General features: G+C 42.1%; 1 protein-coding gene across 1 annotated transcript; it reads right to left on the bottom strand.

Annotated features, from left to right (window-relative positions):
* Positions 1-13,270: 13,270 nt before the first annotated feature.
* LOC125554222 lies at positions 13,271-16,535 on the bottom strand. The gene is made up of 6 exons (XM_048717808.1): positions 15,892-16,535; positions 15,695-15,808; positions 15,047-15,127; positions 14,086-14,258; positions 13,911-14,007; positions 13,271-13,653 (listed from the first exon to the last, which is right to left on the bottom strand). The coding sequence occupies exons 1-6, from the start codon at positions 16,195-16,197 to the stop codon at positions 13,540-13,542; spliced, it is 885 nt and encodes a 294-aa protein (XP_048573765.1). The 5' UTR covers positions 16,198-16,535; the 3' UTR covers positions 13,271-13,539.
* Positions 16,536-17,767: the final 1,232 nt, after the last annotated feature.

Here is a 17,767-nt window from a genome sequence, read left to right as displayed (position 1 = left end):
GTTCATCTTGGTGTGCTCCCTCGTTTTCTTCATCTTGGCGTGTCCCACTTGTGGATGCTTCCGTATCAACTCTTGGTTCACCTTATCGTGAGGTAGAAGCTTCCACTTGGATGGACGAGGTACTCTCCTTCACTTCCGTTGGACGAATCTTACCAATGGACAAGTCTTGAATTGCTTCCGAAGGGTCTTTGTCTCCTACATCAATTGGCAATTGCTCTACTTGCGAGCCATTAGATTCATCAAACTTCACATCTACCGTCTCTTCAACCTTTCGGGTGAAATTGTTGTAGACACGGTAAGTGTGAGAGTTTGAGCCATAACCAAGTAGGAAACCTTCATGAGATTTAAGAGCAAATTTAGAACAACGATGCTTATCAAGAATGTAGCACTTTGAGACGAATACTCGAAAGTATCCAACTTGGGGTTTGTTACCGGTGAGGAGCTCGTATGCCATCTTGCCAGGTAGCTTGTGAAGATACAAGCGATTTATTGCATGGCAAGCTGTCTCAACTGCTTCCGCCCAAAAGTGCTTTGGCGTTTTGTACTCATCAAGCATCGTTCTTGCCATCTCGATAAGAGTCCGGTTCTTCCTTTCAACAACTCCATTTTGTTGAGGTGTGTACGTAGCCAAGAATCGTGTGAAATCCCTTCTTCGTCAAGAAAGGTGTCCACATTTGCGTTCTTGAACTCCGTTCCTTTGTCACTCCGAACCTTCTTGATCTTCACATCAAACTGATTTTGGGCCTTCCTAGCGAAGTTTTTGAAGATCTTTTGGACCTGCGATTTGTCATCAAGAAAGAACACCCACGTAAATCTTGAAAAATCATCAACTATGACTAGACCAAATGAGTTACCACCGAGACTCTTGTAGGCATTTGGACCAAAGAGATCCATGTGAAGTAGCTCGAGTGGTCTTCTTGTGGTCATGATGTTCTTCACGCGGTGACTTCCTCCAACTTGTTTCCCTGCTTGACAAGCACTACAAAGTCTATCCTTGTCAAATATGACATCTTTTATTCCAAGGATATGATCACCTTTAATAAGCTTATCAAGATTTCGCATACCAACATGACCTAGTCTCCTATGCCACAACCAACCTTTAGAAGATTTAGCAATTAAGAAAGTTTTAGGTTGAGCCTTTTTAGTGAAATCAACAATGTAAAGATCTCCTCTACCTATACCGGTAAAGACCATTTTATGATTGTCTCTACGAAACACTTGGCAATCTACTTCAGTGAATAAGACATTGAAACCGAAATCAGCAAGTCTAGATACTGAAAGTAAGTTGTAGCCAAGAGATTCAACGAGCATGACATTTTGTATGGAGCTATCATGTGAGATGGCCACCTTACCAAGGCCAACCACCTTACCCTTTTGAGGGCCGTCATTTTCAGCAAGCTCACGGAACATGTCTTTATCTCCGGTCATATGATCAGTACATCCACTATCAAGGACCCATTCCTTTCCTCCAGCCATGTAGCCGCGAAGATTTGCCATAAGACCAAAGTGTCTCATCGCATCATCGAGATCATAGTCACTATCATCATCCTCAACCAAGTATTCATATTCAACATCATCTTGTGATTGATCAATTCCTAGAGAGGGCAGTTCATTAGATAAATGATCATTTCTATAGTTATCTTTATGAATTCTAATAGCTCTGGAAATGATATTGCAAATGATTCCAACATCTCCTTTGGCACTCGTAAGATCAGTAAGCTCAAATAAGTAGTCACCAAATTTGGGATCATTGGAACTCATCTTAATCAAAGCAATAGACTTATGGAGGATTTCATCTAGATCTTTCAAGGAATGATTTGCAAAGAGTTCCTCAAGAAATTTCCATATGGTGTAGGCACACTTAAGAGTAGGAAAACATCCAATCAAGTTTCTAGGCAAGCCTCTAGTGATAAGATTAACAGTTCTAAGATTGCGAATCATGTCAATATCTTCATCTAGGGTAGGGTGCAAAGGATCAACATGAGGTGCACAAGGGCTAGTAATGTACTTGTTCAAATGATATTCATTGAAAATCTCAAGCATTTCATTTTTCCACTCATGAAAATACTCTCCAGCAAGAATAGGCACTCTATGTCTAAGACTCCCCAAAGTAGACACATCCATCTTCCTCCAATGGTGTTTAAACCAAGGCAATGGAGACCAATGCTCTGATACCAATTGAAAGGATCGAGAAGAGGTGTCTAGAGGGGGGTGATTAGACACTAATTGCCAAAAGTTGCAGTTTTTAATATTCTTAAGTTTAAGTGGAGTTTAAGAACAAGTTTAACAAACAGAATACATATCAAGCAAGCATGCAATGAGTATATGAGCAGCGGGAAGTAAAGCATGCAACTTGCAAGAATGTAAAGAGAAGGGTTTGGAGTATTCAAACACAATTGGAGACACGGAGGTTTTTGTCGTGGTTCCGATAGGTGGTGCTATCGTACATCCACGTTGATGGATACTTCAACCCACGGAGGGTAACTGTTGCGCGAGTCCACGGAGGGCTCCACCCACGAAGGGTCCACGAAGAAGCAACCTTGTCTATTCCATCACGGCCGTCGCCCATGAAGGACTTGCCTCACTAGCGGTAGATCTTCATGAAGTAGGCGATCTCCTTGCCCTTACAAACTCCTTGGTTCAACTCCACAATCTTGTTGGAGGCTCCCAAGTGACACCTAGCCAATCTAGGAGACACCACTCTCCAAGAAGTAACAAATGGTGTGTTGATGATGAACTCCTTGCTCTTGTGCTTCAAATGATAGTCTCTCCAACACTCAACTCTCTCTCACAGGATTTGGATTTGGTGGAAAGAAGATTTGAGTGGAAGCAACTTGGGGAAGGCTAGAGATCAAGATTCATATGGTTTGGAATGGAATATCTTGACCTCAACACAAGTGTAGGTGGTTCTCTCTCTGAAAATGTGTATTGGAAGTGTAGGTATGTTCTGATGGCTCTCTCCACAAATGAAGAGTGGGTGGAGGGGTATATATAGCCTCCACACAGAATCTAACCGTTACACACAATTTGCCAAACTCGGTGGGACCGAATGGTTAAACTCGGTCGGACCGATTCAGCAAACCTAGTGACCGTTAGGATTTTCGGTGGGACTGAGATGCAACTCGGTAGGACCGATGTGCTAGGGTTAGGGTAAAACCAAAACTCGGTTTGACCGATTACTCAAACTCGGTGGGACCGATTTGGGTAATAAGCGAAACAGAGAGTTGGCCAAGCAAACTCGGTGGGGCCGATTGCATATCTCGGTGGGACCGAAAATATTGCAACAGGTAACAGAGAGTTTGCAAGCCCATCTCGGTGAGACCGAGATCCCATCGGTGAGACCGAACTGATTAGGGTTTCTGGCAGTGGCTATGTTAACTGAACTCGGTGGCTCCGGATAGAAAGAATCGGTGGGGCCGAGTTTGACTTTTGGTTTAGGTCATATGTGGATGTGGGAAGGTAGTTGAGGGTTTTGGAGCATATCACTAAGCACTTTGAGCAAGCAAGCCATTAAGCAACACCTCATCCCCTCTTGATAGTATTGGCTTTTCCTATAGACTCAATGTGATCTTGGATCACTAAAATAGAAAATTTAGAGTCTTGATCTTGAAGCTTGAGCCAATCCTTTGTCCTTAGCATCTTGAAGGGTTCCACATCCTCTAGTCCATGCCACTCCATTGTTGAACTTATCTGAAACATACTAGGTAAAAGTGTTAGTCCAACAAGAGATATGTAGACATTAATTACCAAAACCAAGGAGCACTTGTGCTTTCAAGTACTTGTCAGAGGTCTCATACCTCTCGACACGGGCATGAGTCTGAAATACCAATTTCAACTCTTGGAACATCTCATATGCTCTGCGGCGTTCAAAACATTTTTGAAGTCCCGGTTCTAAGACGTAAAGCATGGCGCACTAAACTATCAAGTAGTCATCATACCGAGCTTGCCAAATGTTCATAACGTCTGCATCTGCTCCTACAATAGGTCCATCACGTAGTAGTGCATCAAGGACATAATTCTTCTGTGCAGCAATGAGGATAATCCTCAGATCATGGATCCAGTCCGCATCATTGCTACTATCATCTTTCAACTTATTTTTTCTCTAGGAACATATCAAAGATAAACGGGGAACTATAACGCGGGCTATTGATCTACAACATAATTTGCAAATACTATCAGGACTAAGTTCATGATAAATTAAAGTTCAATTAATCATATTACTTAAGAACTCCCACTTAGATAGACATCCCTCTAGTCATCTAAATGATCACATGATCCATATCAACTAAAGCATGTTCGATCATCACATGAGATGGAGTAGTTTTCAATGGTGCACATCTCTATGTTGATCGTATCTACTATATGATTCACGTTCGACCTTTCGGTCTCAGTGTTCCGAGGCCATATCTGCATATGCTAGGCTCGACAAGTTTAACCCGAGTATTCTGCACATGCAAAACTGGCTTGCACCCGTTGTATGTGAACATAGAGCTTATCACACCCGATCATCACGTGGTGTCTCGGCACGACGAACTGTAGCAACGGTGCATACTCAGGGAGAACACTTATACCTTGAAATTTAGTGAGAGATCATCTTATAATGTTACCGTCGTACTAAGCAAAATAAGATGCATAAAAGATAAACATCACATGCAATCAAAATATGTGACATGATATGGTCATCATCATCTTGTGCCTTTGATCTCTAAAGCACCATCATGATCTCCATCGTCACCGGCTTGACACCTTGATCTTCACCGTAGCGTCGTTGTCTTCTCGCCAACTAGTGCTTCTACGACTATCGCTACCGCTTAGTGATAAAGTAAAGCAATTACATGGCGATTGCATTTCATACAATAAAGCGACAACCATAAGGCTTCTGCTAGTTGCCGATAACTTCTACAAAACATGATCATCTCATACAACAATTTATATCTCCTCACGTCTTGACCATATCACATCACAACATGCCCTGCAAAAACAAGTTAGACGTCCTCTACTTTGTTGCTGCAAGTTTTACGTGGCTGCTACGGGCTTCTAGCAAGAACCGTTCTTACCTATGCATCAAAACCACAATGATTTTTCGTCAATTGTGTTGTTTTAACCTTCAACAAGGATCGGCCATAGTCAAACTCGATTCAACTAAAGTTGGAGAAACAGACACCAGCTAGCCACCTGTGTGTGAAGCACGTTGATAGAACTAGTCTCATGAACGCGGTCATGTAATGCCGGTCTGGGCCGCTTCATCCAACAATACCACCGAATCAAAGTAAGACATTGGTGGTAAGCAGTATGACTATTATCGCCCACACCTCTTTGTGTTCTACTCATGCATATATCATCTATGCATAGACCTTGCTCTGATACCACTATTGGGGAACGTAGTAATTCAAAAAAATCCTACGATCACGCAAGATCTAACTAGTAGATGCATAGAAACGAGAGGGGAGAGTGTGTCCACGTACCCTTGTAGACCGAAAGCGGAAGCGTTTAGTAACATGGTTGATGTAGTCGAACGTCTTCACGATCCAGCCGATCCAAGTACCAAACGTACGGTACCTCCGTGTTTAGCACACGTTCAGCACAATGACGTCCCATGAGCTCTCGATCTAGTAGAGGGTCGATGGAGTTCCGTCAGCACGACGGTGTGGTAACGGTGTTGATGATGTGATCCGTGCAGGGCTTCGCCTAAGCACTACGACAATATGACCGAGGTGGTAAACTTTGGAGGGGGGCACCGCACACGGCTAAGACAATTGATGTTGTGCCTTTGGGGTTCCCTCTACCCACGTATATAAAGGAGGAGGGAGGAGGAGGCCGGCCAAGGGGGAGGCGCACCAAAGGGGTGAGTCCTACTAGGACTCCAAACCTAGTAGGATTCGCCCCCCCCCACCCCTTTCCTTCTAACAGAGAGGGGGAAAGGGGGAAGGAGGGAGATGGAGAAGGAAAGAGGGGGGCCGCGCCTCCTCCCCTTGCCCAATTCGGATTTGGGCAACGGGGGCGCGCCCCACCTCCTGTGGCCTATCTTCTCTCCTCCACTATGGACCATTAGGCCCAATAACTTTCCCCGGAGGGTTCCGGTAACCCCTCCGATACTCCGGTATGTACCCGATACACTCCGGAACCCTTCTGGTGTCCGAATACAATATATCAATCTTTACCTCTCGAACATTTCAAGACTCCTCGTCATGTCCGTGATCTCATCCGGGAATCCGAACAAATTTCGTTCACCAAAACACATAACTCACAAATACAAATCGTCATCGAGCGTTAAGCGTGCGGACCCTACGGGTTTGAGAACTATGTAGACATGACTGAGACACCTCTCCGGTCAATAGCCAATAGCGGAACCTGGATGCTCATATTGGCTCCTACATATTCTACGAAGATCTTTATCGGTCAAACCGCATAACAACATACGTTATTCCCTTTGTCATCGGTATGTTACTTGCCCGAGATTCGATCGTCGGTATCATCATACCTAGTTCAATCTCGTTACTGGCAAGTCTCTTTACTCGTTCCATAATGCATCATCCTGCAACTAACTCATTAGTTACATTGCTTGCAAGGCTTATAGTGATGTGCATTACCAAGAGGGCCCAGAGATACCTCTTCGATACACGGAGTGACAAATCCTAATCTTGATCTATGCCAACTCAACAAACACCTTCGGAGACACCTATAGAGCATCTTTATAATCACCCAGTTACATTGTGACGTTTGATAGCACACAAGGTGTTCCTCCGGTATTCGGGAGTTGCATAATCTCATAGTCAGAGGAATATGTATAAGTCATGAAGAAAGCAATAGCAATAAAACTTAACGATCATTATGCTAAGCTAACGGATGGGTCTTATCCATCACATCATTATCTAATGATGTGATCCCGTTCATCAAATGACAACACATGTCTATGGTTAGGAAACTTAACCATCTTTGATTAACGAGCTAGTCAAGTAGAGGCATACTAGGGACACTCTGTTTTGTCTATGTATTCACACATGCACCAAGTTTCCGGTTAATACAATTCTAGCATGAATAATAAACATTTATCATGATATTAGGAAATATAAATAATAACTTTATTATTGCCTCTAGGGCATATTTCCTTCAACTTTGTCACTGGGATATAGAGCACCACAAGATTGAACCCATTACAGAGCACATCTCCAGTTGCAAGATAAATCAATCTAGTTGGCCAAATCAAACAAATAGATCAGAGAGAAATACAAAGCTACAATAATCATGCATAAAAGAATTCAGAGAAGACTCAATTAATATTCACAAATAATATGATCGTAAACCCACAATTCAACGCATCCCAACAAAACCCATCGCAAAAGAAGATTACATCGAATAGATCTCCAAGAATATCGAGAAGAACATTGTATTGAAGATCAAAGAGAGAGAAAAATCCATCTAGATACTAGCTATGGACCCTTAGGTATGTGGTAAACTACTCACACATCATCGGAAGGGCAGCAAGGTTGATGTAGAAGTCCTCCGTAATTGAATCCCCCTCCGGCAGAGTACAAAAAAGGCCTCCAGATGAGATCGCAGAAGAACAAAAACTTGTTGCGGCGGAAAAAGTATTTTGGGTGCCTCTCTGTTGGTTTCCTAATTTTAGAGAATTTATGGAGGTGGAATCACGGCACGCCCTGTTGCCTTGTTGTCTCCTCATTTGCCTTCTGGTCTCCTCCCAAAGCTCCTAGGGTCTCTCTTGTCCAAGAAAATCATTAAAAAGTTCAGTAGCATTTCGACTTGTTTTGGTACTACTGGAAAACCAAAAACAGGTAAAAAACAGCTACTGGCACTTGCACTAGGTTAATAGGTTAGTCCCAAAAAAGATATATAATTGCATATAAAACACCCAAGATTGATACTATAATAGCATGGAACAATCAAAAATTGCAGATGCGTTGGAGACGTATCAAGCATCCCCAAGCTTAATTCATGCTCGTCCTCGAGTAGGTAAATGGTAAAACCAAAATTTTTGATGTGGAATGCTACCTAACATGTTTATAATGTAATATTTCTTTTATGGTAGGAATATTTAGATCTGAGTGATTCAAAGCAATAGTCTATAATTTGACATAAAGACATCAATACTCAGGCATACTAACAAACAATCATGTCTTTCAAAATAAAAATGCTAAAGAACGCTATCCCTACAAAACCATATAGCCTTGTCATGCTCCATCTTCTTAACACAAAATGTAAATCATGCACTACCCCAGTGTTAGCCAAGCAATTGGTTCATACTTTTTAACACGCTTTAGTTTTTTCAACCCCCACGTAATACATGAGCGCAAGCCATGGATATAGCACTAATGGGTGGAATAGAATACGGTGGTAGAGATTAATATGAAGAAGACAAAAACGGTAGAAAGTCTCACATCGATGCGGCTAATCAACAGGCTATGGAGATGTCCATCAACTGATGTCAATGCAAGGAGTAGGGATTGCCATGCAATGGGTGCACTAGAAGCTATAAGTGTATGAAAGTTCAGACTGAAAACTAAGTGGGTGTGCATCCAACTTGCTTGCTCTAGAAGACCTCGGGCATTTGAGAAAGCCCATCATCTGAATATACAAGCCAAGTTCTATAATGAAAAATTCCCCCTAGTATATGAAAGTGACTACATAGGAGGCTCTATATGAAAAATATGGTGCTACTTTCAAGTACAAGCATGGAAAAATATAGTAACATTGCCCCTTCTCTTTTTTTTGGTGAGCTCTTTTTGGCCTCTTTTTTCTGGGCTCTTTTTGGACTCTCCTTTTCCTCACTGGGACAATGCTCTAATAATGAATAATGATGATTATCACACTTCTATTTACTTACAACTCAAAATTACAACTCGATACTAGAACAAAATATGACTTTATATGAATGCCTCTGGCAGTGTACCGGGATGTGGAATGATATACTCCCTCTGTAAACTAATATAAAAGCGTTTAGATCACTACTTTAGTGATATAAATGATCTTATATTAGTTTACAAAGGGAGCATAAAAATGATGAATGGTGGCTGAGCCACAAATACTATGTCAGTTATATAATCATGCATAGCAATATGAAAATGATAATGTGTGTCATAATAAACGGAACAGTGGAAGTTGCATGGCAATATATCTCAGAATGGCTATGGAAATGCCATAATAGGTAGGTATGGTGGCTGTTTTGAGGAAGGTATAAGGAGGCTTATGTGTGATAGAGCGTATCGTATCACGGGGTTTGGATGCACCGACGAAGTTTGCACCACATCTCGAGGTGAGAAAGGGCAATGCACGGTACCGAAGAGGCTAGCAAATTGCGAAATGCAAGAGTGCGTATAATCCATGGACTCACATTAGTCATAAAGAACTCATATACTCATTGCGAAAGTCTATTAGCCCTCGAAGCAAAGTACTACTGTTGTAGGGTGTAACCCTAAGAGGGATCTTTTCGCACTTGGAGGGGAAAAGGGATGAACACCAAGAACACAAAGAGGAATTCACTCCAACAAAACCCAATTACACATCCATTAGAATAGCAAACACATAGATCCACAAGAATATAAGCACAATCCAAGGAAACAAGCACTAGGTAAAGTTCTTCCCACTCCTAAGGAGGTGAGGTCTTGATGATAGTCTTCTCCTAAGAGGAGGTCCTGAAATCCACTTGGGATCCTCTCCAAAGAGGTCTTGATCTCCAAGAGGAGGGGTAGAAGGAGCAAAGCTCTCTAAATATCTCTCATATACTTTGCTAACCCTAACTAATAGCCTAGGTACAAAATATATAGGTTGAGGGGGAAAGGGGACAACTTGAGAGGCAAGAAAGGGTGCCCTCAGCTGAAACCTGGGAGGCCCGTGCGCACGGGATAAGTTGGGCCCGTGCGCACGGGGGTCCCGTAGGCACGTGATACGTCTCCAACGTATCTATAATTTTTTATTATTCCATGTTGTTATATTATCATTCTTAGATGTTTTATATTCATTTTATAGCAACTTTATATCATTTTTTGGGACTAACCTATTGACATAGTGCCCAGTGCCAGTTGCTGTGTTTTGCTTGTTTTTTACTTCGTAGAATATCCGTACCAAACGAAGTCTAAATGCCACGAAACTTTTTGGAGATTTTTTTCTGCCCAGAAAACAACTTGGGAACCAAGGAAGTACCAAAGGGGAGGCCCATGGGGCCCACAAGGCACCAGGGTGCACTAGAGGCCCCTAGCGCGCCCTAGTGGGTAGTGGGGCCCACATGCCCCCTCTCCACCGCCTCTTAGCTCTATAAATACCCAAATATTCCAGAAACCCTAGGGAGTCGACGAAAAACAATTCCAGTCGCCGCAAGTTCTAGAACCACGAGATCTAATATAGAGCCCTATTCCGGCACTTTGCCGGAGGGGAACACGATCGCGGAGGGGTTCATCATCCTCATTGGTGCTCCTCCGATGATGCGTGAGTAGTTTATCACACACCTACGGGTCCGTAGGTAGTAGCTAGATGGCTTCTTCTCTCTTTTTGATTCTCAATACAATGTTCTCCTCGATGTTCTTGGAGATCTATTTGATGTAATGACTTTTTGCGGTGCGTTTGTTGGGATCTGATGAATTGTGAGTTTATGATCAGATCTATCTATGAATATTATTTGAGTCTTCTTTGATCTCTTATATACATGATTATTATAGCCTCGTATTTCTTCTCCAAAACTTTGGTTTGGTTTGGCCAACTAGATTGATTTTTCTTACAATGGGAAGTGGTGCTTTGTGATAGGTACGATCTTGCGGTGCTCAATCTCAGTGATAGAAGAAGTGGCATGCATGTATCGTTGCCATTAAGGATAAAAAGATGGGGTCTATTCCTACATGAATAGATCTTGTCTACATCATGTCATCGTTCTTATTGTATTAGTATCGCTGCACTAATTTCATCCAGAATACATGCGTTTGGTATCAAAAAAGCAAAAGAAGTAGTGTGTTTGCCATTGTTGCATGTCAATTGTTACCTATTGTGAGACTTTTGCCTTGATTTCTTGGTACTCAAAAGATATACTCCTACATTTTAATGTTTTTTCACAGTGAGAGCAAGTTGCACGACCAATTGTTGTCATATGTTTTAGAATTTCCTATGTTGCATGCTCTGCTACCTGAAATGTTGCATACTAATATGATATTTATTTGCATGTAGGTTCATAGACTAGAATTTGTGTGCCTCCTAAATCCATATGCTCTCATAACTTCATAAGCATGCATGTGTATTTTGCTTATCTGTTACCTTCACCTCAATGTGCTACTTGGCACATGCTGCCAATATGTAAGTGGATATTGCAAATTGATGATTTCTTGTATGTGGTACTATAACCCAGGATGATCAAAGAAGGACATAGGAACAAGTCTAAGTATGCTTTCATCGTTAGAGGGATAATCAGTAGTATGGGAGAAAGGAGTTCTTGCGTTGCTCATGCTCGTCGAAATTGTAATAATGTTAGTCATGCCTTGGCTAATTTTGGTAAGGTGTGCCGTCGGACTATGGTTTAGCTAGGCTCCGGACTAGATGAGGTCATGGAACTTGTAGGACGAGATTGTAACATTTAAACTCTGAGTAATGAAAGAATTTATTCGCAAAAAAAACTATAGGCTTCTGCCCATGCGCTCCAAGGTTGTGAGTTGTGATTTTTTTTATCAACGGAAAGGAGGAGGATTGTTTGGTGCAACGGCAATAAAAACCACACCAATGACTAGTGAAGTTGCAGACCAACATACGCTACTAGAAGGGCCTTATAAAGTCACTGAAGAAACTTGCCACCGTCTTTTGTTCTCACCCACCCGCAAAAAAGAAGTATTTTGTTCTCACGGAAGTACACTTTTGTTGAATCCATGCTACTGTGATGTATTTACCCCTACCCCTAAGACACAGTGGACCTACTGTCGGAAGAGGCTTGAATCCATGTTATTTGGTGCAATGGGTTAGATTAGATCTAGGCAAAGAGGCACAAATTAGGCCCACATTGCATGGCACCCTAATGAATATATAATAAACCACTGTATGCCTTTTTTCCCATATTAGCATAAATATTTATAAAAATAGAAGAAAATGGTACAGATTATTGAAAATGATGCTACATATTTTCAAATAATCCTTCTCCTCATTTTTAAGCATTACAAAGGATACAAAATATTACCACGGTGATAAGCACTTTTTAGCAAACAACTCTGGGTTTGAACTAGGACCTTGGGCCATTTGGCGCAACGGGTAATCTAGTAGACTCAATTGATATGCCGCCTCTTTAGGGGCCAAGGGGGTAACAAATTTTTATTGATGTGATGACCAAACCACATATGACATGTATGCATATGACATATTAAATACTTTAGGAATGGACCCTTTTAGCTGGCGAACGCTCGTTGAGGAGGATGGTATTTGCGAACGTTTTTCATGGCAATTTTAGTTATAGGGGTTGTAGCCAATTTTAAACTAACATGACAATTCCTCGTAGAGAAGGCAATGTTTTTCTAAAAACTACCACCGTATATCTCGATCAAATGGCTGTGAAGGCGTTTGTGGGGAGTTTCTTTCCGGCAAACGTTCGCCAGTTAGCATTACCATTAGGAATTATTATATCCATCCGCTTATTCCACTTTCAGTGAGTGCATATAAATTATTACTTTTTTCTTGTTTTTTTACTGCTCTATCATGTGCAGTGATATTTCACGATGTAGGTAGATCACCAGATATATACTTCTACATTCGAAGTTTTCTTGTATATTTTAGTGTGACCAGATTAATATAACATTATACAAATCAAACAACTACGTACCACTAATTCCTAACGATAACGATCCTCCGATCAAAGAGGCACTAAACACCGAAAAGTGCATACAGAGGCTGAGCTCCATAGTGCTCTTTATTTTTTTAGCAAAAATACTATTTCCACATATTGAGAAAAAAGTATATACATAGATGTGTGTGTGTCTGTGTGTGTAAAATTTGTAATATACACATATAAAATTTGATGAACATATATGTTCATATGTAATGTATACAAAAAAGATAAATACACACAGATTAAAATGGGCTTTTTGTTTGTTGTTTTTGGGCTAGATATTTATCTTTTTTTTGTAGCATGCGAATAATCGAATTACCTGATGAAACCTGTACCTACTTGAAGAACATACATATGTGTTTGTACCTACTTGAATACACACAAATTGTCCATTTATTATTATTTCGCAAAACAGGCTCCATGGAGCCCGGCCTCTGCAACGCCATACTCCACTAAACACGCAAATCAACAAAGCTTTCTATATGCTGTACATTCAAAAGTGGAATTGATACAGTAAGCGCTCATAGCCCACAAATTTACAAGATCCGTGTTAATTTCCATACATTCCAATACCTCCACCATTCACATTTCACTCTTTTTTTCATAGTAGATGTAACATCAGTCTGGACTAAGTTCCGTGCTCTAAATACTTCGCTAACAAGTGTTTGTGTATTTGTGCAAACTCTTACTGGCATTGCCGTTTTCTTCAAACTCGCCCTGCTACTCAATCACCTTCAGAGGGGAGCATCGTTGTCGTCCCCGAGGATTGACAGAGAGAATGGTGCGATAGCGATATTGAATGTCGAGGATCCAACCTTGTCAATGTGCTTCATCTCAAAATCACCTTCCTGCAATTCAGAACATTTATTCAGGTCAAGCTTAACTTTTCAGATATGCCGCAAGGCGTAAACATCCAAATGCAACAAACAGCTCAAAACAACTGAGTCGAGGATAAGGTGCCAAGTCTTCGGTATGAGTTCCAGAGATCAAAGAATCATAAGAATCTCTTGTGTGGGTACAAGTGGACCAGTACTGTCTTCTTTAAAAACATGGAGGCATGGGTTGTGAAGAAATTGTGCAAGAAAAGAAACCTGTATCATCTTACCATTCTCCCATTTGGAGTGTTTAGTGGGCATGCGGATGAGTACTCAAAACCCGTCTTTGGGAATATCACAGGTTGCTCTCCCACTACACCAACACCCCTGACAAGAATTGAACAAGTCTTATTAGTGTTTTGATTAAGATAATTACAATGTGGTGATTATATCACAAAGACTAACCAAACATTCTCTGTCCTTCCATTCGCATCAGTGACAATCCAGTGTCGTCTGAGAAGCTGTACAGCACGCTGAGAATTATTTGTAATTCTGATTCTGTAGGCAAAAAAGAACTTCCCCTTTAAGGGTTGGCTCCGGCTTTCAATATAGACACTCCTGACTTGAACCCTTATCCCCTGTAACATCCAAATTTCTCAACAATATTAGGAAATCAAGTTGAAATTGGTCAACGGTGTAAAGAATTTTTTTATCTATATATCATTAAAATGTAGTACTATGACGAAGATTATGAGAAAATAAGTAGTTCTGATCAATTCCTAGGTTGGTTCAGCTTTTCCTTAACAGCGGAACTTCCAAAAAACATATCCTTACAGCCATCCCAAGTTATACATGTGAAATAGCATCGCACAACCACATCTTTCATGTAAAATAGTTCCCTCCAATAAAATGTAATTAAATCAAAGAATTAACAGAGTTGGGAAGTGGTGCATTGCACATCAACCACGGCACATGTAAATTCAACATGCATGCTAACATGTACAAAAAGTTGAGCGGTAGACCCAACACCAGTAAAGGTTGAGATTATGTTAAAAAGAAAAGAGTGCCATAACATGTGGATTGACCTAGTCGTGCACAAAGCGTGCAGTTTTGACCAAGTGGGGTACAAAAAAATTCCTAGACCCTGACCCTGTTGGCCTCTTATGTTTCTTTCGCTTTTCATAGTAGTTACTAAGTTTCCTAGTGAATTCTTGCTCACATAACTAGCTGGTGTCTTTTCAACGCTCCAATGATGTCATAGAAAATTTCAAAATTATAGTAAACCTTAATGCTGAAGTTCAAACAGCCGAATGATTACCTAGAAAACTCAGCAGATTATGTGTTGTGAAAGGGAGATGTCAGAATTCAGTTTTAGAAAAGATAACAAAGTTGCAGCTTCAGAGAATTATTCAACCAGAAGAAATACCAGAGTTGTAGCATCACTAGAACATTTGAGGAGGGAGTGCGGAGCCAAAATCATCAGTTCATCTCTGTACTTGGCAGCATCCTGAAAAGTACAAGTGCAGAAAAAATTTATGAACACCATAGAATGCTAAGAGGAGAACAAAACATGTTTGCTTGAGACCAGTAAGACGACGAAATAGCTCTAAGCCTATAAGAGTGAAGTGGTACAAATTGAGCACTAAGTATTGATCACATTGACAGTTCAAACAATGATAACAGAAAAGGCACAATTTCCAACCATGAGTGGAACAGAGGAGATAGAGTATGGCCGCATGCTTGTTAAAATGTCTGCCTTAAGACTTCCTTTCATTGCAATAGACTCTTCAAACATGAGGGAGAAAAACACTAAGGCATCCAGTTAAATTGTTGAATCAGTGGTCAGCACAGGAATGGGAGATAGAAGCTGTGCAGCATCGTACTTCTATACTAAGCCGCTGCGTCATTTTGGTTTAATCAGCTATTCTTACCGTAGCTGGGCGGTAAGATCCAGCTTTGCCAATGCCTAAAGGGGAATTCTACATTCCTGTGTTCTTGTATGGAAATGTAGCAACTAGAAGCTAGATGTTGCAAAATTGGCAGCAGGAACAATGGCAATGGATGAGTGCAGTACCGCAAACCTCTCCTCCTCGACCGCCTTCTTCAGCGAGCGGCGGAGGCGGAGGACGGGCTCTTCTTCCTCGAACAACCTCAACGAGTCCCTCAGCCTCGCCGCCTCCTTGTAATCCTGCAACAAATTGCAACTTACAGTCGCCGAGCAGCACAGATTTGCATTGGTTGGTAGCAATTTGCGCATTCTGCGGGCTGTACCTCGAGTTGGGCGGCTACGGCGAGCTGCTGCTTGAGCATAGCGTACTTCTGGCTCCTCAACAAGAAGGCCGCCGCCGTCTTGTCACCCTCCGCCTTCCCCGCGGCCTCCTCCGCCTCCTCGTCACTGCCCGGCGAGTTGGAGCTCGAGTTGGCATCGGATGACGGTGGGGACGAGGACGCGGCCGCCACGACCGCCCTCCGTGCGGCGGACGAGCTCCTCTGCGGCCATCTCGTTGTTCTTGGACGCCGCCGCATCCAGACAGCCGTCGGCGCCGCCGGCGGCGAGCTCAGGCCCACCCACTGCATCCTCTCCCACCGCCCAGGAAAAACCAAATCGAATTCGAGTTCGGCGGCGATTGGATAGGCGACAGATCGCCGCGGTTTCTTGGAGGCAGGCGGGCGAGCGGCTGCCTCAGGCTTTTTCCTCCGCGCTGCTGGCTAAAATTAGCCGCTGTTCTCGGCCCCCATTTCTGTGGCTCCGCCCGTCGCCAACGCCGAGAAACCCCAGCCCTGATATTCTTGCGGATAATTCGTGCGGATTAGCGACTAGCGCATCATCATTGGATGGAACAAGAATGTGTTGGAATCAGGAAAGGGAAGATCCCGTCTTGCGGGCAGCACACCCACACGCACGCAGCACGCACAGGGATCCGTCTCCGTCCGTCACTCGCGTCGCCGTCCGTCGGTCACTGTAATATTTACTTCGCCGGCGCTAAAATAATGAATAAATGAAAGGAAAAATAGGTCACCCACCGTTATCGGAGAGGTTGGCTGTGGATAACCCATGGACTAGTAACACATTTCTTGTGAGTTTTCCTTTCCAGAAATTCCCTTTTGAGCTATGTTTGGTTTCATCTTTAACTCATGAAAAAGTTCAAAAAACCATGAATTTACACTGCGGTATTATAAAGAACTAATGTCCATCATATACTCTGTGACGAGCAGATGCCATGGCATGATTCATAGTGGTTCAACCGATAAATATACTTTGGATGTGACACAATCATAGCCACAGATTTCAAAAAGAAAAATGATGCATGTATATCTCGAGGGACGGAAGATGTTGGTTGGTAAACAGTTTTCATGGATTCAAGATTCACATCTTTTCGAAGGTTTTTTTGTTTCGCTCACGCTTCCTCTTGGGGGCAAATTTGCATTCACATTGTCTGGGTCTTGCTCCACTCTTTCGTGCTAGTCATCATCACGATTTTGTCACATTTGCTCATCGTCATGTCATTCTCGTTGGAACCCAACCACACTTGTATTCGGAAGCACTCGTATAATGTATGAATTGACTTCCTATCACCTATTCTCTGTGTGCCTCCCCGTGCTTTTCTGCGAGTCTTTCTGCATTGTTTTCACAAAGGAATTTTGCAAGCTCGTTTAGGGGTGGATGGACGAAGAAGTTGTTGCATGGAGAATATGCACGTTTTTCTTCTTCTTGCTAGAGTGTTTCCTCTTTCAAAAAAACTTCATCTAGATGTCCTTCTCTCTTTTTTTCTAGTTAGATTCTTTGCTTCTAGTCAATTCATTGCAAATCTTTGTGAGAGCTTATTGCCAAGTGAGCGAGTTGACAAAACTTTCTCTCTGCCTTGAACTCGGTCTCTGCGACCTAAACCACATCGGTTCCACCAAGATACAATCAACATTGCACATTTGTTCATCGGTACAACCGAAGAGGACATACTCGGGGCATCGATGTGATCCTTATGTGATAACTCCATATTGGATTCACCGATAGATATAAATAGGAGACACCGATTTCACTACAGAAAGAACTTTCTGTCAAACCCCATTTATTTCTTTTCCAGCTCCACTCAATGATTCTTTCCCTCTACCTACATCTAAAGCTAAGTCATGGCTAGTTGTGCCTCTC

The sequence above is a fragment of the Triticum urartu genome, chromosome 1 (assembly GCF_003073215.2).
Source record: "Triticum urartu cultivar G1812 chromosome 1, Tu2.1, whole genome shotgun sequence".
Taxonomy (NCBI): domain Eukaryota; kingdom Viridiplantae; phylum Streptophyta; class Magnoliopsida; order Poales; family Poaceae; genus Triticum; species Triticum urartu.
Note: the sequence above shows the minus strand (reverse complement) of the source record. Positions and strands in the feature narration are given on the sequence as shown.